Source organism: Myodes glareolus, chromosome 23 (assembly GCF_982192425.1).
Source record: "Myodes glareolus chromosome 23, mMyoGla1.1, whole genome shotgun sequence".
Lineage (NCBI taxonomy): Eukaryota > Metazoa > Chordata > Mammalia > Rodentia > Cricetidae > Myodes > Myodes glareolus.
The window spans coordinates 57,666,350-57,692,922 of NC_142048.1; the positions used below are offsets into that span (position 1 = coordinate 57,666,350).

A 26,573-nucleotide genomic window follows, 5' to 3' on the forward strand; every position below is an offset into this window, starting at 1 on the left:
CTGCTGGGGTCCGATCGCCGCCCCGCATCGGCTCCGACCTCCCGCCTCCGTTCCCCCTCGCCGGCGGAAGCCTGGGGCCAGTTAGCAGGGCGCGAGGCAGGAGCCCAAACCCCGCACCCGCCTCCTCCGTAGCCAGCTTCCCGCGCTGGGTGGCATCGCCCCCGCCCGCATCCACAACGAGCCCCTGATTAATGAGCCCGGTCGGGCCTCGGCAGGAGGGGGAGGGGACGGCGGGAAACGCGGCCCCGGTGTCGGCCCGCCCCCCCCCGCGCCTCACGCCCATTGGCCAGGCTCTACGTCCGTCGGGGGATGCGGCGCCAATGCGGGGTGGTGGGGCGGGGCGTCCGCGCGAGTGTGCCTGCGTAACGCAGAGTCACGTGTTGTTTTGCTCTTAGTTCAGTCACTCGGTGCGCGATGTGTTACTCACTGTGCGGCGGGGACCGCGACAAGCCCGGGTCGTCGTTGTCGGCGGTAGCAGCAGCAGCAGCAGAAGCAACGGCCTCAGTGGCGGCGTGGGCCCCGAGTGTCCGGACGCAGCCCGGCGTCGCTCAGCGCAGAACGGCGGCAGCAGGCCGGCCGCGCGCGTCCTAAGCTCGGCCCCGCGAATCGGGGACCCCGACTCTCGGCCCAGCCAGCCAGTCCCCGGGCGCCGCCCGAGAGCCCGGGAGGCAGCCGCCGCAGACAGTCGGAGCGAGGGGCGGCGACCGCCGGCGCCGAGCATCCTTCGGAGCGGCGGAGGGCCCTGCGCCACCGAGCCGCGCGCGCCTCCTAGCCCACCGCTTGGGCCCGGGGGACGCGCGCGCGTGGCCAGGCGGCCGGGCGACGGGTGGCGGGGAGCCGCCCCCGCCCGCGCCCCTCGGCCCTCGCCATCCCCTCAGCGCCTAGCCGGGAGGGGCGGCCTGAACCGGCTGCGATGGCTAGCGCTCCCCTACCCGGGTCCCCCGCGCCGGCGGGCGGGGACGGCCCGAATCTCAATAACAACAACAACAACAACAACCACAGCGTGCGCAAGTGCGGCTACCTGCGCAAGCAGAAGCACGGCCACAAGCGCTTCTTCGTGCTGCGCGGCCCCGGCACGGGCGGCGACGATGCAGCCGCGGCCGGGGGGTCGCCGCCGCTGCCACCGAGGCTGGAGTACTACGAGAGCGAGAAGAAGTGGAGGAGCAAGGCGGGCGCGCCGAAGCGAGTGATCGCTCTCGACTGCTGCCTGAACATCAACAAGCGCGCGGACGCCAAGCACAAGTACCTGATCGCCCTCTACACCAAGGACGAGTACTTCGCCGTGGCGGCGGAGAACGAGCAGGAGCAAGAGGGCTGGTACCGCGCGCTCACCGATTTGGTCAGCGAGGGTCGCTCAGGCGATGGGGGCTCGGGCACCGCGGCCACCGGCGGGTCCTGCAGCGCCTCTCTCCCGGGCGTCCTGGGCGGCTCGGCGGGCGCCTCTGGCTCCGATGACAACTACGGGCTCGTGACGCCCGCCACGGCAGTCTACCGCGAGGTGTGGCAGGTGAACCTGAAGCCCAAGGGCCTGGGTCAGAGCAAAAACCTGACGGGTGTATACCGTCTATGTCTGTCTGCGCGCACCATCGGCTTCGTGAAGCTCAATTGCGAACAGCCGTCGGTGACGCTTCAGCTTATGAACATTCGCCGTTGCGGCCACTCAGACAGCTTCTTCTTCATCGAAGTGGGCCGCTCGGCCGTCACCGGCCCCGGCGAGCTGTGGATGCAAGCCGACGACTCGGTGGTGGCGCAGAACATCCACGAGACCATCCTGGAGGCCATGAAGGCGCTCAAGGAGCTCTTTGAGTTCCGGCCTCGCAGCAAGAGTCAGTCGTCCGGGTCGTCGGCCACGCACCCCATCAGCGTGCCGGGTGCGCGCCGCCACCACCACCTGGTCAACCTGCCCCCTAGCCAGACCGGCCTGGTGCGCCGCTCACGCACCGACAGCCTAGCGGCCACCCCGCCAGCAGCCAAGTGCACCTCGTGTCGGGTCCGTACGGCCAGCGAGGGCGACGGCGGCGCGGCAGCCGGGGCCGGGACAGCGGGAGGCAGGCCGATGTCGGTGGCCGGGAGCCCCCTGAGTCCTGGGCCGGTGCGCGCGCCCCTGAGCCGCTCGCACACCCTGAGCGGCGGCTGCGGAGGCCGCCCGAGCAAAGTGACGCTGGCGCCGGCAGGGGGCGCCCTGCAACACAGCCGTTCCATGTCCATGCCCGTGGCGCACTCACCGCCCGCTGCCACCAGCCCTGGCAGCCTATCCTCCAGCAGTGGGCACGGCTCGGGCTCCTACCCGCTGCCTCCAGGCCCCCACCCGCACCTGCCTCATCCGCTACACCACCCCCAAGGCCAGCGTCCGTCCAGCGGCAGTGCCTCTGCCTCCGGCTCCCCCAGTGACCCGGGTTTCATGTCCCTTGATGAGTATGGCTCCAGCCCTGGCGACCTGAGAGCCTTCAGTAGCCACAGGAGCAACACACCCGAGTCAATCGCGGAGACCCCGCCAGCCAGGGACGGCAGCGGGGCCGAGCTCTATGGGTACATGAGCATGGATAGACCACTGAGCCACTGTGGCCGCCCTTACCGTAGGGTCTCTGGGGATGGGGCCCAGGACCTGGACAGAGGGCTGAGGAAGAGGACTTATTCCTTGACCACACCTGCTCGACAGCGGCCAGTACCCCAGCCTTCCTCTGCCTCCCTTGATGAGTATACTCTCATGCGGGCCACCTTCTCTGGCAGTTCAGGTCGCCTCTGCCCATCCTTCCCCGTGTCTTCTCCCAAAGTGGCCTATCACCCTTACCCAGAGGACTATGGAGACATTGAGATTGGCTCCCACAAGAGTTCCAGCAGTAACCTGGGGGCAGATGATGGTTACATGCCCATGACCCCTGGGGCTGCCCTCAGGAGTGTTGGCCCCACTAGCTGCAAGAGTGACGACTACATGCCCATGAGCCCCACCAGCGTGTCTGCCCCCAAGCAGATCCTGCAGCCGAGATCAGCGGCAGCAGCCTTGCCACCCTCGGGAGCTGCAGTGCCAGCACCCCCTTCAGGGGCAGGCAGGACCTTCCCCGTGAACGGAGGCAGCTACAAAGCCAGCTCCCCAGCTGAGAGCTCTCCGGAGGATAGCGGGTACATGCGAATGTGGTGTGGCTCCAAGCTGTCCATGGAGAACACAGACCCAAAGCTGCTCCCCAATGGGGACTACCTCAACATGTCCCCTAGCGAGGCTGGGACCGCGGGCACACCACCCGACTTCTTCTCAGCAGCTTTGCGTGGTGGAGGAGAGGGGCTCAAAGGTGTCCCTGGACACTGCTACAGCTCTCTGCCCCGCTCTTACAAGGCCCCCTATTGCAGTGGGGACAGTGACCAGTATGTGCTCATGAGCTCCCCTGTGGGGCGAATCTTGGAAGAGGAGAGGCTGGAACCCCAGGCCACCTCTGGAACCTCCCAGTTGGCTGGCACCTTTGGGGCAGCTGGGGGTGGCCATACCCAGCCTCATCACTCAGCAGTGCCTTCCTCCATGAGGCCGAGTGGCGGCAGTGGCCGCCCTGAGGGCTTTCTGGGCCAGCGCTGTCGGGCAGTGCGACCCACGCGCTTGTCGCTGGAAGGACTGCAGACCCTTCCCAGCATGCAAGAGTACCCTTTACCCTCAGAGCCCAAGAGCCCTGGCGAGTATATCAACATTGACTTTGGTGAGGCGGGTACCCGTCTGTCCCCGCCTGCCCCCCCACTGCTGGCATCAGCGGCATCATCCTCTTCGTTGCTTTCAGCCAGTAGTCCTGCTTCATCCCTGGGTTCAGGTACCCCAGGCACCAGCAGTGACAGCCGGCAGCGCTCCCCGCTCTCTGACTATATGAACTTGGACTTCAGTTCTCCCAAGTCCCCTAAACCTGTTGCCCATAGTGGGGACACAGTAGGCTCCATGGATGGCCTTCTCTCCCCAGAGGTCTCCTCTCCCTACCCACCTCTGCCCCCACGTCCTTCTGCCTCCCCCTCTTCCCTGCAGCAGCCTCTGCCACCTGCCCCAGGAGAGCTATACCGCCTGCCTCCAGCATCAGTTGCCACTTCCCAGGGCCCCACTGCTGGCCCCTCAACATCCTCAGAGCCTGGGGATAATGGTGACTATACCGAGATGGCCTTTGGTGTGGCTGCTACCCCGCCACAACCTATCGCAGCACCCCCAAAGCCAGAAGGTGCCCGAGTGACCAGTCCCACATCGGGCTTGAAGCGCCTAAGTCTCATGGATCAGGTGTCAGGGGTGGAGGCCTTTCTTCAAGTCAGCCAGCCTCCTGATCCCCACCGGGGTGCAAAGGTCATCCGTGCAGACCCACAGGGGGGGCGACGTCGTCACAGTTCAGAGACCTTCTCCTCTACCACCACCGTCACCCCAGTGTCCCCCTCCTTCGCCCACAACTCTAAGCGCCACAATTCGGCCTCTGTGGAAAACGTCTCTCTCAGGAAAAGCAGTGAAGGTGGCTGCGTCCTGGGAGGAAGTGATGAGCCACCCACGTCCCCAGGACAGGCACAGCCATCCCCGGCTGTGCCACCAGCGCCACAGGCTAGGCCATGGAACCCAGGTCAACCTGGAGCTTTGATTGGCTGTCCTGGAGGCGGCAGTTCTCCCATGCGCAGAGAGACCTCTGTGGGTTTCCAGAACGGCCTCAACTACATCGCCATTGACGTGAGGGATGAGCAGGGGTCCCTGTCGCAATCTCAGCAGCAGCATCCACAGCCTGGAGACAAGAGCTCCTGGGGCCGGACCCGTAGCCTTGGGGGACTTCTCAGCACCGTGGGAAGCACTGGCACCGGCGGGGTATGTGGGGGGCCAGGCCCCGGAGCCTTGCCCTCTACCAGCACCTACGCAAGCATTGACTTCTTGTCCCACCACTTGAAGGAAGCCACAGTCGTGAAAGGTGAGGTCCTCTGACCTTGAGGCCGGGAAGGAGGGAGGGGAGTGTTGGGTGGCGTTGGATGTCACACTACCCTAGTGGTTCCTTGGCTGCCATGTCATTGTCTCTCCAAAGAACTTGTCATGAGCGTTGGCTTGGCTTGTGAGTAGGGTTAATACCTTCCCCGTGGGCGGGAGACTTTGACCTTGTTTTTTGTTCCAACCATCTCCTGCCTGGGCCCTTGTGGTCCTGCCCTTCCCATCTGCAGACTGGGGAAGTTGTTTAGATCATCACAGTTGAGGATGCTGAAAGACACTAGCTCTGTGTCCTAGGTCACCTCCGCCCAGCTATATAGTTTGTTGACCCTCGGGAAATGAGCATGAGTCTTGGTGCCTGCTCATAGGAGCAACTCCTGTCAGTCCCAGTTCGTTGACTGACAGGCCTATCCGTCAGAGGCTCCATAGTTCCCATAAGGGAAATGGTAGTAGTGTGGCTTGGCCTGCATTGCCTGATGGCAGCTGTTCTCACCTGAGCGGAACTGGGGTTTCCTGGAGGGTTTCCTGTCTGTGGGTACCAGGCAAGTCAACCTCCCAGGATTCCTGGTGCTGCAGGTCCAGGACCCGACAAAATGGCATTGTTAATAAGTTCCCAGGTAATGCTGGAGCTGTTGATGTAAATCCCTGGGGTGGTGTGGGAGCTCGGGAGCCACTGGAAGGCCCTCGTGGGCTGGGTGGAACAAGGAGTCGGGGTTGGCATAGGAACGGGATGGGCTGGGCTTCCCAGAGCACCCAGGCAATAGCACTCAGCCATGTTTCAGAATCAGGGTTTGAAGCGCGGTTCTTTTCCAGGAACAGTGGGACTGGAGGGCAGCTTGGGCTGTCTCCTCCCCAATTATCACATACCCACCGGCATGGAGAAGGGCTTGCTGTGCACCGAGCAAAGCCTTCTGTGTCTCAGAAATGACTGGGGTGTAAGAGGAGTCGGGGCTGGAGTGCCGAGTTCTGCGGTTCTTCCGTCTTGTCAGTGTTTCTGTATGGGGTTGCCAGCAGGACAGACTGGGTGCCACGGTGGAGCCCGTGATGAGATGTGGAAGCCATGTGGTTGGTGGTCTGTGTTTCACGGAACCTGTACAGTTTTGGTTCTTAAGCAGAGCAGTTGAGTGCTATCTACAGTTAGAATGTGTGGTCTAGTGTATTTGGGACTGTTAATTCATAGGCTTCAGGCTTCTAGCTTGGGGCATATACTGTTTTTCTAGGGTAATAGTTGAAAACCTGATTCTTTTGTTATTATAATTAAAACAGGAGTGGAGAAAGAGGAGCCTCCAGGAACTATCAAGAGTACCACAGTACCTCAGCATCTAATTAAGTCAACTAGAAGTTGGCCAAGCAGAGTCTCCTCCATGTTCAGTATTGCAAATGAAGGTCATTTTTGTCAAAGTTTTACACAGTAGAAAATTTCTAATACTAGGGAGTTGAGAATAGCTAAGCCACAGGTCATCCAAACACAGCAGGATGTGACACCCCCCCCCCCCCCGGGGGAAACTCTGCTTGCCCCCGTTCCCCACAGGCCACACATTGACACAGCAACTTCCATGTCCTTGGTGGTAGAGGGGTGGGTAAACAGGCAGAGTTGGGCTGTGTGGGTGGTCTCCTTCTTTGGAAACCCCAGATTGAAGTCATCCACACTTTGAAGTCTGAGGCCCTTGGTACAGTCACTACATCAGAAAGAGGATTCACTGGCAGATTAGAAAGAATGCTGACCCACAGGGGGTAAGTTTGTTTAGACACCTGGTTTATCTAGTCCTGCTTAAGGTTTCCCACCAGGATAAAATTCCTGTCAGCCTGCATGATTTCACACGTGTGAAATCCAAACAGTTCTTCCTACAAGCTGACAGGGAGGCATCTTGGTTACAGTTATTCTGAGTTCTGTGGATATTATGCTAAACTCCTTTCTAAAAGGGGGTATTTTTAAAGGAAAAACCGATAACTACAACTGTTCTGTTGTGCCAGAGCCCCATGTTCAAAGGGAGGCACACGTGCCAAATTAGATTTCTAGCAAATTGACTTCAGCAGAGAGCAGCATCAGAGTGGGGGAGGAGAAAGTGCAGTCTTTGCTCACAGAGCTGCCTGGGCCCCTTGGTGTCTGGAGGCACAAAGGACCACTGAGAACCCTAGGATGGACCTCTTTGTGTGCAGCTCACATCCAGGTAGAAATTGGTGGCGTGCCCAGATGCGGTCTCTGTAGAGCCGCGTGCTCCGAGAGGGTGGTTTGTCGAAGCCAGGCTAGAAGCGTGAGTTTGAGGCTGAAATGCAGAATGTCCTCTCCACTTCGCAAGTTCTGCCCAGGCTCCTAGCAGTGCCCTGTGCTGCCTTCCCAAGCTGCTCATTCGTATTCTCCTGGACTCTCATCCGTTACACAGACTCGTCATAATTTAGCTCGGCCTGGGTAGTGTGTAGTACATAAAGTAATACAGACACAGAGTCCTGGCAGTGTCTCATAGCCGACTGCAGTTGAATTGGGAATGGGGGTGGGTTTCTTACACACAAGGTGTGTGTGTGTAGTCTGATTAATATGTCGGAATTGCTGTCTTGTTTGGGAACCGGAAATTAACTCGATTAAGTGTGTTTTAAAACTGCTTCTATCAATTATGCACATTATTGACGACAGGATTGTTGATTGGTGTGCTCCCTAAAGTGTTGGTTTTCGCCATAGAGGGATTTTCCTTCTGTTGCTGATGTTGAAGAGGCTAACGGGAGAGAGGCTGTGGAGGGCATCTATGTTTAGTTCTGTTTGACCAGAAGACTTTCTGCACACCCTTCTCTTAACCAGTTTGTGAGGTGTTTCCAAAGGACCTGGTGGGTCTTGGTTTAGTCTAGAAAGTTCTGTCTTTGGGAGTGCTTGGTCCCTGGAGCCAGCACAGCAGCTTTGCAAGCCTCAGAGGGCGCCATTTAAGCTTGGTGCCTGGGGATGAGACAGTGCCATGCAGGGCGGCTCTCACCTCCTAAGGAAGAGGCAGCTGAGGTGCTAAGGAAAACACTCTGGTTTTGGTGAATGAAAGTCACGTGGCCAGTTCTGCTTCCTTTATTGAAAGAAAAGCCTTTACTGAAGTGTCTCTGAGAAGGAAGGAGGGCGGGGCGAGGAAGCCAGGGTTCTGGTTGCTAATCTCCTCCGGAGAGCCACCTACCCTGCTTCTGGCTGTGTTGTCTGCAGAGCGGTTGATTCCAATCCTTCCCCTGCTGGGCCACAGAGATGAAATTAGAGTGCCCTAAGCCCTTGCTTAGGTACTTTTGGAAATGAGTATGCTTAAATTAAAAATTAATAAATGAAAAGCCAAAGTCGCAATAGTCTGGGAATGGAGACAATGCCTTCTTAAAGCTTGCCTTTCCTGACCCTTTGTCGGTTGTGCTTGGTGTTCTAAGAAATCCACCCCACTGCCTCCTTTAAGAATTCCCTAAAGCCAGGTGGTAGCTCAGCCTTAGAGCAATGCGAGAGGAGAGCAGCAAAACAAAACAAGATTTGTTCCAGAAGGGGGAAAAAACGAAAGTAACAATGTAGAGATTCAAATTACATAGTAGCAGAACAATTAAGAAAAACAGGCCTGCTGTCTGCCCTGGCTTCAAAGCAGGCCTTGCATTCCCGGCTGTGATGTGCTCAGGTATTAAGAGCTGTTGACAGGATGAGGATGTGTAATTAGAATATACATTTTTAAAATTGACTCTTAATGCTGCCAGCTCTAACTAACAGTCAAACCCCGTTCAGAGGTTTAATTAGCCAGGATTCCACAGGGTTTCGGTTCTGTTTGTTTACTTAACTTGGGGGTCACTCCTCAAGTTTTGATCTCAGTACTGTGCTGTCTGTCTGTAGAGTAGGAACATGCTGGATTCTTTGCTCTTCGGCCCCGAAAAAGCAATTTTCATGGCAGCAGCTGGGCATAAAGGCGTTCTGTTAGATTCCTACTAACACCTTTTCTCTGGAAGCATGTTCTAAGAGCTAGGTAACTTTGCCATCAGATTTGGCAAACAGGCCAACCTTTTATTTTGGGAGGGGGCATTGGATAGTACAGAACTGAATGTTTTCCGTTCACCTTGGAAACTTAAGGGGAAATGTAACTTTATTCTCGTGTCTACCTTGCCAATTAGTGTGGGGCCACTTTGACTCAGAGTGGAGCAGAGCCCCAGATTCGGCCTCTTTGCCTAGAGAACTGTGATAGGGGTGGAGTTTGTTTAGTCTCTCTAGACCAGCACAAAAAGAGTGTATGTTTTCATGCAAGATGTGCCAAGCATTTTAATGTTGCCATTTTAGTACACATTTTCTGCCTCTCCACATTGACCTGCTAAAGGTTTTGCTGCTTATCCGGCTACTGAGGGTTGGGTTGTGTGGCAACAATGCTTTCCAAATCTAAACAGAACACTTGATATTTATTTTCGTTTGTCTGAATGTATCATTCAAGACTGCAAGGGGAAGGGGCGTAGCTGATGACCCAGGGAAGGTAGATGCAGGTTTCTGGAGGGAGCTGGTAGGGAAATGCTGGGGTCATGGTGGCCACTGGCCTTTTGAGTGTCTTTTGTGGGTAGTTTCCTAGGCTTATATTGAGGGTGCCCTGAAGTAACACCTGCAGTTGGAATAGACCAGAGAGCAAGCTGCACACCAGGAGCTGCTTGCTGGGTGCAGAATGTGCCAGACACTCTGGGCTTGGCGCTCTTCATTGAACTCATTGTGATGAGTGCTGAAATAGAGCTGGGTTGGAATGTACAGGCTGTGTGTGGGTGATAAAGCAGTTCATTTAATAATTGCAATTTCTTTTTCTGCTAGAGCAGAAAAAAATACTGAGTTTTACACAGACATAGTTATTTGTCCAAATGATCTACATGCTGTTCCAATTTCTTTTGTGTGGTATTTATGCAATGACATTTGCAAACTATTTCTTACTTCTTGTGCATTTACTGAAATTGGGTCAAACGTTTGTATCCACGATATATCTTAAAGATAAACCTTTACGTGAACTCTTAAGTACCAAGTCTTTTAATATTTATTTTAAAAAGTATCAGGTTTTCCAGAAACACATGTTTAGAACTGGTGTTTGTGTTCCCATACTGGTTTTTTTTCTTTCCAAAACCCATGTTTTTGTTTTTGTTTTTTTCTTCCTAATTGAGACTTGAATGGTAATGTATTTTGTGAAGACATTCAAATCTTTATCCAATCACCTCAAGAATATTGATCCTCTATCCTTTTCATCTATAGAGAGTTGATACAATTCTCAGTGATTTATTGTGCATGGTATTTAAGCTTTGGTTTTTTTCCCCCAAATCATAGACGTCCATCCTAGAATGCAGTTTTCATTATTGCTTCAAAAGCCAAATGTTGACATTGGGGTGTCTCTGCTTTTTTTGCGTGGTCACAGTGCAGTGTTTTAATGTTTATTACTATGACATGAGATTTCTCTACTTGGTCTATGGACTTAACTCAGGCCATCTTCAGGGACCAAAGTGTGTTGTTAATAATCCAGAAATGTGGCAAACACAATATGATTCTGAATGAATTCTTCTTGGGTGAAATGAAAAAGAAACATTCTGAGCAATACTGAAAGGCAACTTCACAGGGCACAACTGGGCGAAATTCAAGCCTTTGTAGTGTTTTATTTCTGTAAGTATAATGGCATGTGACATTCAGACATCCTGTAATGTAGCAGAATCAGCTTTTGTGTGTCTGGATGGGTGTTTTGCCTGTATTTATGACTGTGCACTTCCAGAAGAGGGTGTCAGATCCCATGGAACTGGAGTTCCAGAGGTTGTGAGCTGCTGTGTGGGTGCTGGGAATCCAGCGCAGGACCTCTGGAGGAGCAGCCAGTTCTGTTAAAGCTGAGCCATCTCTCCAGCCCCATGTTCAGCTTTTGTCGGAATTACAGAATCTGCTTGGTCAGAGGGTCGGGTGGTCTGTAAAGTCATTAGGACAGAAGGAGGGAGAGTTGGACTCTTGGGTTTTTGTGTTGGGCTCAGGCTGTTTATGTAGGGTTATCAGCTTGAAAAGCACATGACCACTCTGCCTGAGAACTTCCCAGATGACCCACTGTTTCCTCTTTCTGTTGTGTGGCAATGAGTTAATTTCCCCTTTCCCTCTCATTTTCCTCCTCACAATTTCAGAGTAAAATGGGAACAGTTAAGGAAGTAAAGAGGAAGAATGGCCATTGTGGGAAAGCCCTCTCGTGTGTGTGTGTGTGTGTGTGTGTGTATGCCAGTTTCCATCTGTCAGTTTGAAGAACTTCGTTGTGTTAATTTCCACCACCGCCACCCCCCTTTTTCAAAGCCCTCTTTTGCCCATGGATTTGTGAGTTTAACTCCTGGTGGTAACTTCTTGTGGTCCAGCTTCCTAGACCTCGCCTGAGTGAGGAAACATTTCTACTCCTCTAGCAGTTTCTACGTTTTCCTAAAGAACACAGGACACAGACACAGTACTTAATATAAAATTTAGCACCCAAGTACGTCAAGCCTCTTCAGCTAGTGTGGGAGCAGCAGGGGGTGTGGGTCAGGTTCCAGAGTGTACCTGAGGACACAGAGCCACGGTGGGGACCACTCCCTCAACACCGATTAAAGGTCAGATGTAACTATGGTAAAATAGTTGTTAAATACCACCAGGAGAGCATTGGGGGAGGTGGCCCAGAGGTCAGCACGCCCTGGGTGGACATCTCCTGGGGTCCGTCTGCTCCTGTGGGGTGACCGAGCAGCTGAGCGCACGCAGCAGGCCCCACCAGCCCTCCTGCTGTTGCATCTAGTTTAGGGGACCGCTGGGTGCAGATGGAAGGAAGCATTTGAGGTAGAAAAGCAAAGTGTCCAGTGAGAAGACGGCTCTCTCAGCAGGCAGAGGCAGTGGGGAATGTCGCTAAGAAGAAATCATTTCCAGGCTAGTTCATGAACCCTGAAGGCCTTCGCTCTTCAGGACAGAACCAGCCCTGCTGCTGACCCGTGATGCAGGCTGAGTTAATACCTTCAGCCTCTGCATTTGTGTCCTGTGTGTGTAGTATCGTACACCCCTCACAGCCCGTTAGCAGCTTCCAAAGAGATGAGTCATTAACTCAGTTAATGATGAGTAGATTTGGAAACACCGATTTAGAATTAGCCTCAGGACCAGTTAGTAGCTAATCATCTGTTGCTGCGTGGTTATCTTCTCAGGTCCAAGTGTCCCGTGGAGTCTTAATGTTCTTAAGGTCCTTAAATAAGTTGTGGGGAGAATCATTTAGCTGGCTTTTTTCACATGACGACAGATGAGTTTCGTTCAAATTGAATTGGACATGAGCTGCCCCCTTTGGAGGTGGTGTGACTGTAAAAGAATTCTTAGGAAGATACACCAAGAATTCATTGAGTCCCCATAGGTAAAACCTGTAGCAGAGCATCAGAAGGCCCTGGGCCCTAGGTAACTGTCTCCTTCATGTTGACGGCATCATGGAAGAGGACTCGGTCTCTCTGGCAGATGGCACCTCTGAGCCAGGAGCCCTCTGTGATGAGCAGCAGGTGCCCAGAGTGGGCTGATGGAAGGAGACTTCCACAGGGCAAACAAACCAGGACCACTAAAATTTTCTATCTTTCCCATCATGGGTCTGTCGGGTATTTTCTAGACACAGAGTTTTTAGGACAAAAGAATGGACTCTGGCTGCCCTAACAGATCAGTCTCGGCCACCATCTCTGTAAATCAATCGAAGAGGCAAACAGAGGAGACGTACTCAGTATAGGAAGAATGGCTGCATACGTCTTGTGATCCCGGGTTCATCTTGGGGCACCGACTTGTGTGTTGGGTTTCAATAGAGGAAGAAGTAGGCCTGGGTCCGGGGTTTTGTGTAACTAGGTAGTCCCTGTTGAGGTGTGGTCCGGTCTTTCTTATCTCAGTTCTGGTTCTTCAAGATGGTCCAAAGAAGCACTTCTCGCTTGAAGGGACAGCTGGCTCCTGTAGGATGGGTGCCCTGTGTTCATAGGTGATTGCCCTTGTGGGGGTGGGGGGGCTGCCTTGGGAGTCCCTGCTGTTCCTGGAATCAGAAGGGACTATGTCGAGAACAGCAGCTTATCTCTGTTCCTTCAGCTTCAAGGGGGGGGGGGGGGGGGATGGGATAGATTAGGCAGAAGGAAGCCCTGTTTTTAGTTACTTTGTGGGCTCATATGAGAAGGCAACACTTTTTTTTTCTAAAGTTGCTTCTTTAATTTAATTATGAAGTCAGTTGTAAAAGCTAGGAACCCCACTTTCCATCTTCTGGCGAGCCGTGAAAAGCTTCTTGCTATCACAAACATAGAAGACTTTTCCAAGTATGGTGTGTGTGGATTCCCTGAGTGAGGCCCTGTGTCTCTCTGTAATTGAACACATGCCCGGGAAGAGGCCACCTGTCACTGCTATGACCCTGTTGTCCTAGCCTTCTTGGTTGGCAGAGAGAAGCCACGGGGATCCTCTCTTCTCCTTTCCCCTGAGTGAGGACACCCTGGGCCACTGCCAAGCCCTCAGCCCTGTTCATGATCCTGGCAGGTGGGGAAGTGGGGTGAGAAATCTTGGAAGTAGGCTGAGATGACAGTACTAGATTTTGAAAGTACACCAACACCAACAACGGTCTGGAGCCCGCGAGCTCTTTGCGGGATTCAGCGTTGTGTGGGTTAGAGAGAACCACCGAGAGGCTGGGTTTTGTGTGGCGAGGTCAGAAACAGAACTGCTTAGGACCGCGGAGCATGGCAAGCTCTAGTGGTCACGCTGGATTCTATTCTGGATGCGGAGCTCTGGCTCCCCTTTCCCCTGAGTATGCAGCTGAGGACGGCCTGTGTGAGCACACAGGAGCTTGGAGTTCTTCCGGGCTGTCGGTGTGCAGAACATACAAATCGGATGTCTCCGGCCGACAGCATTCGTGGTTTTAAAAACTTGCTGGCGGTTTGGGACCAGTTCAGCCTCACTTTGCTAAATGGCATTTTAACAGGTTCCTGCTGTAGAGGCCGCGCCTTAGAGCACCGTCCGAATCGACAAGCTAGGAATGAGGCGATCCCTCTTTCAGGTTCTCCTCCATGGCTTGTCCTTCTGGAAGCCAGAATACAGCCTGCTGCTTCCCAAGGGAAATCGAGGGGGAAAAAATGGTTTCCTCGACTCATGGAGACTGAATTTCACAATGTATCCACATAGAAAGTTTTTCATAAGCAGGTCAAGCTGGTGTCCCCCAGGGCACGCTCCTGAAAGAGGCCTTCTGCCTCCACCCCTCCTCCAACCTCACCCTCTGACCCTGAGATGGGGACCATCTCCCTGCAGACCTTCCTTCTGAGGGGCTATGCCTGGATGCTGCTGGGTTGCCTTTCTTGAGCTGCCTCTTGCAGCTGCTGCAGAGGGCTTGGGAGAAGACGGTTCCTAGGATATCCGCCCTGACCTGGACTGGTCTGCTGGTTGACATCTGACCCCGGGCCTGAGTGACAGAAGCAGATAGCATGTCCTTGTTTGGGGTCCAGCCATCCAGGAGGGTTGACTCTGTGTACACCTGCAGCCCAGCTTCTCATCCTGTCACCAGGAGTCTTGGCCCTGTCTCGAACCCAGGCATCCTGGACCTTACTTAGTGCCCTAGTTAGTGTGGGTGGCTAGTAGGAGACTCTGCCAGGGCTGACGGTGTCTTTCTGGAAGTGTGGTTGCTACATAGGACTTGAGGGCTTGGGACACCTTATAAGCACCCTGACTTTTGGCTACAAGAGCATGTGCGCCACCTGAGCCCCTGTGGGACGTGGGACAGGGGAGGGCCGCTGCTGTGGTAGCTGGGTGTTGAACCGCATGGTGGGTACAGCATTGTTTGGCTCCATTCTGTCCTGTCATGGTTCGAGTACAACAGAGAGGCATGGACACCCTGGTCTTCTGAGAGCTCTTAGCTTTCAATGGCCTGGAGTTCCCTTCAATCTGAGTTCTCTTTCCCCGCTGCTCTCCTTCCCCGCTGCATTCACCCAGTCAGCTGGGTTGGTTCTCCTTTTGCTAGGTCCTGCCTGCCTGCATAGTTTCCTGTGCCTTCCCGAGGTCCCTGGGCTGTTGTTGTTTGCATTGCTCCTGGAGGCGTCCTAGGAGGCGGGTGGGGCTGCGACAGCAAGTCCCCTTTGACCTACTGCCGCGACTCCCCAACAGCCAGCAGAGCCAGCCTTCCTCAGCAGCTCAGGGCCTCCGGGTCTGAAGAAGCCTTTGTAGTTCAAAACATGGCATGTGGCTGCATGCCTGCATGACTGAAGTAAGAGTCTGACCACGGAGTTGTGAGTCATGCCAGAAGCATGTGCTCCTTGATGTAGAAAATCAATATTCATGTATATTTTGTTAGTCGTCATTACGGCTTCTATCTAGAATCTCCCTTGGTGGTTTCACTGTGACACTGAGGGGACGGGGTGAGGTCAGGGAGAGAGCGGCCCTGTCTTCAGGGGTGGGTGGGATTGATTGCCTTAGCTGAGAAATCAGCTGGTTGATGGTGGCCACCCCTGGGTCCACCCTGGGTCTGACTCTGGCCATTGTAACCTCACGCCTCCCACACATACACCCCCTTGGACCGTGGAAAGCTGTGTGGGTTTCAGGGTGCAGGAACCGCAGCAACGAATGGCTCCTGTGCCCCCCAGGGAGTGGCGGTGTGTGAGATGTGGCTCACAGGGGTGCAAGCTGGGGCAGAGGCCCTGCTGAGCGCTTGCTCTTGGATCCTTTTCTTGTTGCTATGACAGAACACCTGATAAAAGGCACTCGGTAGGGCTTGCTTTGACTCCAAGCCTTCATGGCGGGAAGGCTTGGCTGCAGGAGCCGGAGACAGCTGGCCACAGGGCAGCTTCCATCAGGAAACAGGAGATGAACTGTGGTGCTCGGCTGTTTTCCTGTTTTACTCAGGCCAAGGTGATAGCCCATAGATGGCGGCACCCATGACGCGTGAGTGGGTTTTTCCAGTTAACCCAATCTGGAAATCCCTTCTTAGACATGCCTCAGAGTTGTGCCCCTGGGCCATTGATTACAGATCCCATCAATCCCGACCATCAGTATGACCCATCATAGTTCCCCAGCGAATTGGCTACAGGTGAAGGAAAGCAACGAGTCTGCTCTGAATATTTATTCTACTTATCCGTAATCTGACAGGAAAAAGATGGAAGGCTTTATGACTCCAGTCGTAAGCATTTTTATAGTGTACATAAAGCATAGTTTTTGCATCAGTGTGAGCTATCATACAAAAATGTGCTACATCTGAGAGAAGAGCGGAGCTTCTCAGAAGGCACTCGTGATTTTACTGCTGGTTCATGTCCTGGCTATGATAGGGGAGCCCTGGAGATCACGTTTTCAGGGGACCCGAGAAAGAGCTGGTTGTGAGTTGCAGCTGTGGTAGGTGTCAGTTTTTCTGCTAAGCTGAGTATCAAGAAGGCTTGCCTTTGGTGGCCAGATGGATTCTGTGCTGGGAAGAAGAAGCCAGAGTGGACCGTTGGACAGAGTGCTGGCTTCACACCTGGTCTTGTGACTCGCAGGGTCTGTAAGAGGATCGCGTGGCCTCTCGCAGGCGGTGTTGTGTTTCCGAAGCACGCAGGCTTGCAGATAATTTCCAGGGGCATCGGCCTCAGGTGGAGCCCACAGGTGGAAAATGTGTCTTCTCTTTGGGTTCCGTGTTAAATGTTGGTGGGTACATGTGCCTTGAAGGGTTGGCCACCTAGGTTCTGTGATGGATTGGACAGTGGAGGCTCATGGTGGGTTGTCATAGCTACCCAGCTGTGCTAGGTGAGTGACACACAGAAGAGCTATGGTCGGCCCCTGCTGTGCACCATCACCATTTGTGAAATGGATGGTATTCTTCCTGGGTATCCGACCGACCACCTTCAGGTTTTGTTTTCCTTTTGGAGGTTGCGTGTTTATCTTTTCTGCTCTGAGAAGTGGCATAAGCTATTAGGGTTGTTTTTGGTTTGGGTTTTGTTAGTTGAACTTAGCTTGACTAAGGAAAATTGTCCTGAGTGCAGAGGACGTGAAGATGCGAGGGCCATAAGCACACGGTCACATGCAGTCTAGCAAGCAAGCTGGTTTCCCAAGGCATTTGTCCATCACCTCGTCTTACTCATTAAATAGGATCAGATGCTAGTGTGATATTTAATGTCCTTTGAAGGGAGTTCTATTAAAAAGTCAGTGAAAAAAATTGTATGATCTCATACATAGAATCTTAAAAAAACATCCGGGTTAAATGTCCAGAGAGCTCAACAGAGCTGGTTGTCATGGGGCTGGGTAAAGTGTGGAGAGAGGGGGCAAACACAAAGGAGTACACAGGGCAAGTGTCTCTTTGGAAGTCTACAGCGAATGCCAATTAGGGGTTATTGCTTTTGTTTTAAAAGCAAGTAACTTTTAACTGCTCTTGCTACCAAAATGCAGCTAGAAAGGCGACAGCAGGGAACTGGTTAATCCACTCTGGTGACCTTTCTCCTGTGTCAGTGTGCCTCACAGCATCGTGCTGCAACCCTCAAATGCACACAGCAGCGTTTCCTACAACAAAACATGACAATGACTCTAAGCAGAAGAGGAGACTGGGCTCAAGTGAACTCTCGTGATCCCACTGGGCCCCAAACATCTGTCCTCGAGCCAGAGGGAGCCTCCTATTGGACAGCACTGGGGAGAAGTTGATACCCCCCCCCCCCAACTCCTCACCGTGGTACCACTTGAGAGGCCCTCATCATTCTGGCTTCTTCCTCTGGTTTTAACCTGGGATTAGAGTGTCCTGGTTTGAGAGAAAGGGTGCCCTAGGATGTAGAAGACGCTGGGCTCCCTGGGCCTGGAGTGTGCACAGAGCTTGCTTCTCTAGTGCGGGGATCTGCACCTGCACACAGCTGGGGGTTCTTTTTAGGGAGGAGCTCGCTAGATGCCCACATTAAGAAACAGCCATTGAAACCTTGACTTGTAAATGCCGCCTAGTCAGAGCTGGCAAGTTCCCAAGGGCGAAGCTTTGGATGTGTAGAGAAAGTTTGAAGTGGGGTGCTTCACAGACTGGGAGGCCTCTGAGCACACCGTGGCTGGGCCATTAAGAGACTGTCTTCCTTGAAGGGTTAAGCTGAGTAAAAGGGTAGTTGGTTCCAGCCTTGAGAAAGCCGCCGCATCATCTCATCCCCTGGCTGGGATTGATTGTGTCATTAACAAGTTACAACTCGAAGACAGGGAGTTTAGTCCCAAGCATCCGAAGTGAGAGGGCTCTAATTGTCAGCGGCTCTGCGAGCTCACAGGGAAGAAGGACTCTCTCAAGCAGGTCGTCACAGGGAGCTTAATCATACATGTTTTCCTTTTAAATGATTTTTTTTCCAATTTAGATGAAAGGTTAAGTAACCGTTTTTCTTAGAATCTCTGGTGACTTTGTTATCACCCCCAACCTGACCTTTTTTTTTTTTTAATATTCTTAGCAAAGTAAAAAGATACTAAATTATCAGGAGTATTTTTCTAGGAATTTCTCTTCCAACTGAATAGCCTGTTTTCCCAGCTAGTTCTGTGTTCAGATGAAAAGCCTAAACTGGGCATTGAAATGGGCTTGAAGGATGCGGGAACTCACCAAAGGGCTCAGTTCTTCCTTAATTTGATTTGCTACTAGAAATGTAAACTCCGTAGCCTCCGTTTTTCTTTTGGCATGCAAATCAATATTCATCTAAACAGCACTAGGAATTCAGAGCCCTGAATATGTTACAGAGTTCACACCTGCTCTTCTCTGTGCTGCACAGAACCTTGCTGGGGCTCCATGTGAGGGTCTGTGTGGAGCTTGTGTGGGGGAGAAGCTTGCAGAGATCTAGGGACAGAGCCTGAGCTTCCCGGGGCAGAGCTGTCTTGACTAAGTGTATGCCTGGGCTCTGGCACACTGTCGTGTGAAAGAGCCTGGCGTCAAACACGCGCAAACCCGGAGTCTCATGAGAATCCCTCCTTCTCCTGTCCTCTCTCCTTCCTCCTCCCCTCTCCTCTTTCCCTGAGGTCTGAGCATAGCTTTGGAGGTGGGGCCACTATAGTCATTGAATTCCTTCTGTCCTGGGAAAAGGTGACCTGCAGGTTCATCCTCGAGGACTTAGGAATCCTGATCGTGGGACTGTATCCCATGTGGGGCATATCAATGACATATGTCATCAGTGATGACTGAACAAGGGTGAAGCATGACCGGACTCTGTGTCTGTCTTACGGACGAAAGTTTCTTTGCTAATGGTTTTTGTTGTTGCTGCCTGTCTGCTTTTCATGGCTCCAGGCCTTAAAACCTTACTGATTTGAAGAGTTCATCTCTGATCTTAGGGATTTGGGTGTAGAATTGCAAAAAAAATTCAAATCCCATGAGTCTGGTCTCAGTACAAGCTACTGCCAGGCACAGGACAGGGGCAGGTCTGTGGGTCTCTCCTATGTGCAGTGCAGGGTCTTCCACAGTTTTACCACTATGACTGGACAGCTCAGAGTCTCCCTTCTGAAGGCACATGCAGAGCAGAGTGGCCATAAATAAATCATCCTTGTGTTGCCTCTAGTGGATATGACATAGGTAGTTAGTAAATAAATGTATACTGGCGTCTCATCCTTAGGACCTGTAAGTATTTAAGGTTGGGGATGTCAGATTAGCCGTGTTAGAAAACATTTTACTACTTCATATTCTACATGAACTAGCCCAATAAAAGTAAACAGAAAGGCATAGATAGGGCACAGGCATCCTGGTGCACAGACATAGGGCACACATCTAGTTTATATCCAGGTCAGACCCCGGCTCCATTTCCTGTCCTGATGGACTGGAAAGGGTCGGAGCTTTGATGAGGGCAGGGGCCTGATCTTGTGTCTGACCCCCAAAGCCTAGGCCAGCCTCCTGTGTGGCCCTCCTCAGGTATACATTATCCTGGCTGTGGTTGGCCAGGGCTCTGGCCAGCATGTGCAATTTTTGCCTCCCGTTCACATTGGAGAAAGGTGTTTTGGACGTTGGTATAAAGATAGCCAGTTTCAGTCTTAGGGCTTCTTTTCCTAAGGATGGAAAAAAACGGGAACTACTAAGGCAATTCCTTTCTCTTACTTACCTTCTCGTAGTGCATCCCAGTTTTAGGGCTTCATGGAGTCGGTGTGGCAGGCTTTCTTTTGGAGCCACCAACCAGCCTTCCAAATTAAGACACAGAGACTTCTTATTAGTTATGAATGCTTGGCCTTATCTTAACTCTTATTTCTTTTTTCTTTTTTGTTCTTTATTGTTTTTATTGAGCTATTTATTTTTTCTGCCCTCCTCCCCTTCTCTCCCCTCCCCTTCTACCCTCTCCATGATCCCCACGCTCCCAGTTTACCTAGGAGATCTTGACTTTTTCTACTTCCCATGTATATTAGATCCATGTATGTCTCTCTTAGGGTCCTCTTTGTTGTCTAGGTTCTCTGGAATTGTGAACTGTAGGCTGGTTTTTCTTTGCTTTATGTTTATAAGCTACTTATGAGTGAGTACATGTTATATTTGTCTTTCTGGGTCTGGGTAACTTCACTCAATGTGATGTTTTCTAGTTCCATCCTTTTGCTCACAAATTTGAAGATGTCATTATCTTTTTTCCACTGTGTAGTACTCCATTGTGTAAATGTACCGCATCTTCTTTATCTGTTCTTTGGTTGAAGGGCATTTAGGTTGTTTCCAGGTTCTGGCTGTGACAAATAACGCTGCTATGAACACAGTTGAGCACATTTCCTTGTGGCATGATTGGGCATTCTTTGGGTATATACCTAAAAAGCGGTATAGCTGGGTCTTGAGGAGGTAGGTTGTTTCCTCATTTTCTGAGAAATTGCCACACTGACATCCAAAGGGGCTGTACCAGTTTGCACTCCCACCAGCAATGCAGGAGTGTTCCCTTTACCCCACATCCTCTCCAGCATGAATTGTCATCAGAGTTTTTGATCTTGGCCATTCTTACAGGTGTAAGATGGACTTATCAGAGTTGTTTTGATTTGTGTTTCTCTGATGACTAATTGCTGTAGCTCTTATTTCTTGCTAGCTCTTATAACTTAAATTACCCTGTTTCTCTTCATCTACATTTTGCCTCAGGGATTTCACCTTCCTTTCATTCTGTCTAGCTTACTTTCACTACTTCTCCATGGCTGGTTGGTGGCTGCCTGGCTTTTGGTCCTAGGTGTGTCGTTCTCTTTCTCCCTCATTCTCTCCTCCTTCCACCCCTCTCCTTCAAGATTCCTCCTCCTTATTTTCTCTGCATGCTAGCCGGGCCTATCCCTCTCCTGCCTAGCTATTGGCAGTTCAGCTTTTTCTTAGACCAATCAGGTGCCTTAGATAGGGAAGGTGAAACAAATGTAGCAGCCCTTACCTCATTAAACAAACGCAGCACAAACACATCTTTACATAGTTAAAGTAATTTCCACAACCTCTGGGTCCAGTGAGACTACAAGAGTTTCCTTGGCTCCCTGTTTCTGCAGGCCCCCACCCCCACCCATCAGACCACTGCTGATGGCTTCCTGCTGTATCGTATAAGAGGTTCCCCAGGTCTCCCACACTGTCTCTGTCAGTGCTGGGGCCACCTCAAGTGCATGTCCTAAGGAACTATTGGCGTCTGCGGTTCTGTTAGTATGTAGACACTAAAGTTTAAGTCCCGTGATCCCAAAGGGGATCTGAGGTCTCCATAGACTGGTCATCTGTAGACTGCAGGAGTCTTTGACCTCACAGCAGACAAGTTCCATCTTATCACCCTGGTGCATGTGCACGTGTATGAGTGTGTGTGTGTGTGTGTGTGTGTGTGTGTGTGTGTGAGAGAGAGAGAGAGAGAGAGAGAGAGAGAGAGAGAGAGAGAGAATGAGATGGGGAGAGGGAGGGAGGGAAGGAGGGAGAGAGAGAAAATGTGGGATGTGCCCATCCTGAGCACACAGGTCTCAGAGTTGGTGTGGTGCTGTCTGATCTCCCTGCCCCCTATTGTCCATGTGCTGGGCACCCATTCATCTTCCCATAAGAATGTTGTTTTTAGATGAAGAGAACCCTACCTGAGAATAGAGCTCGAAAAGAACCTTCCTGAAAGGCCCATGCCTGGCGACTGGCCTTCTTCCTACTTCTCAGCTTGTTTTGTTCTTAAGCACACAGCAGCAAGTTCCACTTGATGCTGCTCCCAATGACTTGATGCTTGCAGTTGGATGTCTCGGCCATATGGCATCCCTAAGGAAGTGCAGACCTTACCCCACTGACCCTTGAACACACTTGTATTGTAGTGGAGAAACTGAAGGAAGCCCAGAGCTCCTTCCAAGATCATGAGTTCAGCTTCATCTCCCTGAGTGTTGTGCAGACATAGGTTAACTTGGCGGGTGTTCTCCTGAAGGAGAGTCACTGGCTTAGACTCACCTGAGTGACAAGATACTGTTGCTTTACTGTGGAACTTGGGCCCTGCTTGTTAAGGTTGTCAGGAGTCAGGTGCCACTTTATCCTGGAGTCTCTTGGGATGGATAAACCATGGTGATCAATGGTCCAGACAGGACCTAGATGGGAGACATTTCCTTAGGAAGACATACTGAATTCAGTGTCTGTTGACTTTGTTTGCAACTGTTTATCTCTTAATTGTTTAAAGAATGCAAAGCAAACAAAATCCATGAAGTTGCACAGCCTCCAAGTGTCACATTGTCAGGGGAGGTAGAAGAGCTGGGGTGTTTGCCCTGCACCTGACAGGCTCTGTCTGCACAGATCTGTGCTCTGTTGGAGAGTGGCCACACATTCTTATTTGTGGCAGGATGTCTTAGGGACACACTGCAAACTTCTCTCTTACTGAGTCAGCCCTGTGAACTCAAGGAAAGAACACACACACAGACACACACACACACTCATTTTCTCTCTCTCTCAGAAAAGAATGAGGCTCAAGAGTCAAAAGTCAGAATTCCAGTCAGTGTTAGAGGTATGCTGGTTTTATGATGATGGTAATATTAAACCTAAGAGAGAAGAGGTCGGAGCAGTTTAAGACCCAGTGTGGCCTTGTAGCTGTCATCATGGGGAGTGATGTAAAGTCATGTGCCATTTTGTTTTAAAAGCCAAGGAACTTTGAAGATAAAAGGACAGGGTCAGTTTTCCCTGCCGTGCTATTTGGTGATGAAATGGGTAAGAGTGTACACACGCACACACAAACAAAGGTACACGGGGACTTTACACACTAGGAATGGAGACCTGGTGCTGAAGGCCATGCTGTCCCTCCATGGAAGGGACAGACAGGTACAGCTGGTCACATGACCACATGCTGGTCCTCCATCCACTCAGCTCGGCAGGAGGGTTGGTAGCCTTGTACTTGAGGAGATGTGTACACTCTTAAGAGGTGATGAGAGCCGGCTGACAGTAGATGTGTGGCTGAGGGAACTTTTAAGTTTGGGGGGGGGGGCAGGGGTTGAGACAGGGTCTTACCTGGTAGCCCTGGCTGGCCTGGAGTTCACTAGTATACCAGACTGACCTTGTACCCACAGAGACCCATCTTCCTCTGCCTCCCAGGTGCCGGGATTAAAGGCGTGAGGTTCCCATACTACTATTATGGTCATATAGGAGTGTTTGACCTCACAGCAAACATGTTCCTTTCGTACTTTATTGCCCTGCCTAAATCTGTGTGTTTTTAAGAAGAGGGAGAATGACGGGCAGGTTCCTGGGGTAGAAGAGTGGACCCAGGCAGCCCTTCTTCCTTTGAGGAGTCAGAGGTTGACAGCAGTGGTGTAGCCCCTTGGCAGGCGTATGGTGTTGTCATTCATCCCCAGGGCCTGGTCCCTCCAGCACAGATGTTTGTCCTCAAGGCGAGAAACCTGCCCATCCCTATGGAGTGCTTGGCAAAGTGTATGGGGGACAGCATTTCTCACCTGTGTGCAGACAGATTGGAGTGCACCCTGCTGCCCCATCTCTAGGATAGCCGTCTTGAGTTTGCGTCTCCCAAGTGCCTCATTTGAAGGGAAAGGCCCAAATCCCGAATGTAGGTTCATGGTTTTGGGGGAGCTCCCTGGGTTCCTATGGTCCCGGGAACATGACTCACCAGTTATCTGATCTTTATTTCAGAGTGAAGTGCTACAGGCTCCGTCGCCACCACATCGAACTCCGAATCCATGCAAAGGAGATGCTCAGCCTATCTGCAACCAACGCTGCTCACTTTCCTTTCAATGGGAGTAATTCTGCATTGTGAGACTTCTGGGAACTGTGTTAGATAAGGAGCCAAGAGGCAAGGCCACCTCTTCTCGCTGTCGCCACCGCTCTGTTTGTGTTGCATTTTGTTTTGTTTGTAAACTAAATGAGTTGATGCAGTACACTCCTGGAAATTGGGCATTTCCATTAGTCTTCATAAAGCAGGCCATCGCTCTCATTTCTTCGTTACTTTCATTCTGGCAAGACGGATTAATCCCTCAGCATGCAAGGAGATGCTACAGACATCCATGAAAGTGGTTAAATCTGGTATTAACTGGCTTACAGTCAAAACTATCACAGTCCTACCTCAGTTCAAGGTGAAGCTGGACAGCTGGCAGGGTACAGGGCAGCGTTGCCCCCGTGGGTCACATGCTGACCTCCGTCTCACCTAAGCGGATGTGGATTTCAGTCCAGGTACCTGCGATGTTTACTGACGTACAGAGCCCAATGTGGGACTGACAACTCTCCTTGAGATTGGACTTGAAGACGGATTAATCCTAATGATTCCTAAACGTGACCAGAGCAGCCTCCTTTTGGAAGTCATCAGCTGTGTTTGGGGGTGGGAGTGGGGAAGGATAGTTCTCTCTTTGTACCTTTAACGGACTTCTTGACGCCCTCTCTGTAGATGTTTGTGTCAGTACTTCGGATGGCAAAGCCTTTTCTCCTGTCCACGAGCCTCCTTTCTGAACCCTAGCTCGCATTCCCTGAACCAAAAACTCAATGTAGGCATGCTCGCAGCTCAGACTGGTTTGGGTGTGGCGATTTTGTTTTTTGTTTTTGTTTTTTTAAATATATTATCTCTGACATGATGTCATGCTGTTGGTCAACAAGGCTGCCCTAAAGAGGAGAGGAGGCCTTCCGGCCGTCACACTCTTGACAGCAGAAGAGGAAAAGCCACCTCTGTCCCTGCATACGCTTGTCAACAGTTCTTGACAAAGACTACCCTGGTTCTGTTTTCAGTGTTCTGAAAATGTCAGTGTTGTGGAATTGTCTCCTGTGTCACCTAGAAGGGCTGAGCTTGCCAGCAGAATATCAGTCACCTTGCTGCTCCATCCCAGGGCTGGAGGCCCCGCCTCCCTCACCCTCCCCCCACCCCACTCCCCAGTGCCTGTCTCCTCCATAGTCTTGTAGAGACTACACTAATTCTTGGAAATGTGAGTTGCTGGTTTATTTTTTTTTATGTCATTTTGTTTTTGTTTGGGAGAATATATATATATATAAGTATATAGATATATATCACTATAGAATAATGCATTGATAAGAAGAGGCTTTTTAGAGGATGACCAAAAAATTCCATGTCTTAAAAATCTATTTAATGGCAATGCAGCTGTCCTCCTGCCTCCGCGCCGAGCTCGTAGAAGAGGGCTGTATTGCAAGACAAAGTTGAATGTAAATTGACCCGCACCCTGCAATTCTCAAGGTTTACTTTACCCTCCCGCAGTTACACATCGCAGCGGTGCACGGGCACACAGCACTAGCGTGGAAGTTCATTTTGGTGTGCACCACGCTTTGTGGAGACAAGCGTTTGAGAATCCCCTGAGATGTTAACTAGTGTTGGGACTAGGAGCCTGCGCTGTGTTTGCTTTGTAACTAAATCCCCCAGGGGCAGTAGAACTGAGCTGCTGGCGACGCTGACGGCACACACTTAGGCAGATGTGATGCACCCTCCGTGTTCAGAGAGGTCGCCACAGGACGCAGATGGTACGTGTCCCAGTGCAGCTGAAAGGAGCAGAGCAAGGCATCAAGAGTACACTAAGTTCCCCCATCCTGTACATTTCAAGAAGAGCAGGCATATGCAATATTTACATCCTTCAATTTAGTTTACAGAATGGAACCAAAATGTGGGAGTGTTATGTTTGCCGCACTTCAAGCTGTATATTGGGTCTTTGTACATTTTGCCTGACACTTAATCTTAAATTTAAACTATTTTTTGCTATATAAACTTTAACAGTTATTAAACAGTGTTTTCTTTGGGTACATGTTGTTTCAGGATATCAAGATGTTAAATATATTTCTCGCTATTGTATTTCGACAAGAGACTCCCCTCCCTGTTGTCTTCCGCTGTACATGCTGTATATAGGGGTCATGGTACAATGCTGAAGACAAGAATAAACTGGAGTAGATTAGTATGCTGTATTTAGTCTGTATTGACCACGAATGCCCTCCTTAATAGCCATATGCAATAAAATAAAATGCATTATTTATGAAATGAACACAGATTGGAGGATGTTTTTCTGCATAGATAACCAGTTTTAACTTGAAGCCAGTCTCGTCCTGCGTGTCTGGCATTAGCAAGTGGTGTGTGCATGTGGTTTTGTTTTTTGTGTTCATTTGTTTTCGAGACAGTGTTTCTCTCTGCTAGGCTGCCTGTCTGTCCAGGAACTTACTCCGCAGACGATGACTTTGCCTCTCAGTTGCCGGGATTAAAGCATACAGCACAACCCCACACCCAGGCCCACTTGGGTGCCTTTTGATTTTTAAAACTTTTATTTGAAATTGTCACTTTTGTCATGAACCCCAGTTTCTGACAAAAAGCAACTTAAGGGCGAAAGTGTTTTTCTCTCACAGTGTGTGGGTTCAGTCTGCCAGACAGGAAGGTCCAAGTAGGC

The 26,573-nt window shown here is 51.4% G+C and overlaps 1 protein-coding gene across 1 annotated transcript; it reads left to right on the forward strand.

Annotated features, from left to right (window-relative positions):
- Positions 1-399: 399 nt before the first annotated feature.
- On the forward strand, positions 400-26,177 carry Irs2 (insulin receptor substrate 2). Its single transcript, XM_048456120.3, has 2 exons — positions 400-4,904; positions 23,842-26,177. The coding sequence occupies exons 1-2, from the start codon at positions 914-916 to the stop codon at positions 23,844-23,846; spliced, it is 3,996 nt and encodes a 1,331-aa protein (XP_048312077.3). The 5' UTR covers positions 400-913; the 3' UTR covers positions 23,847-26,177.
- Positions 26,178-26,573: the final 396 nt, after the last annotated feature.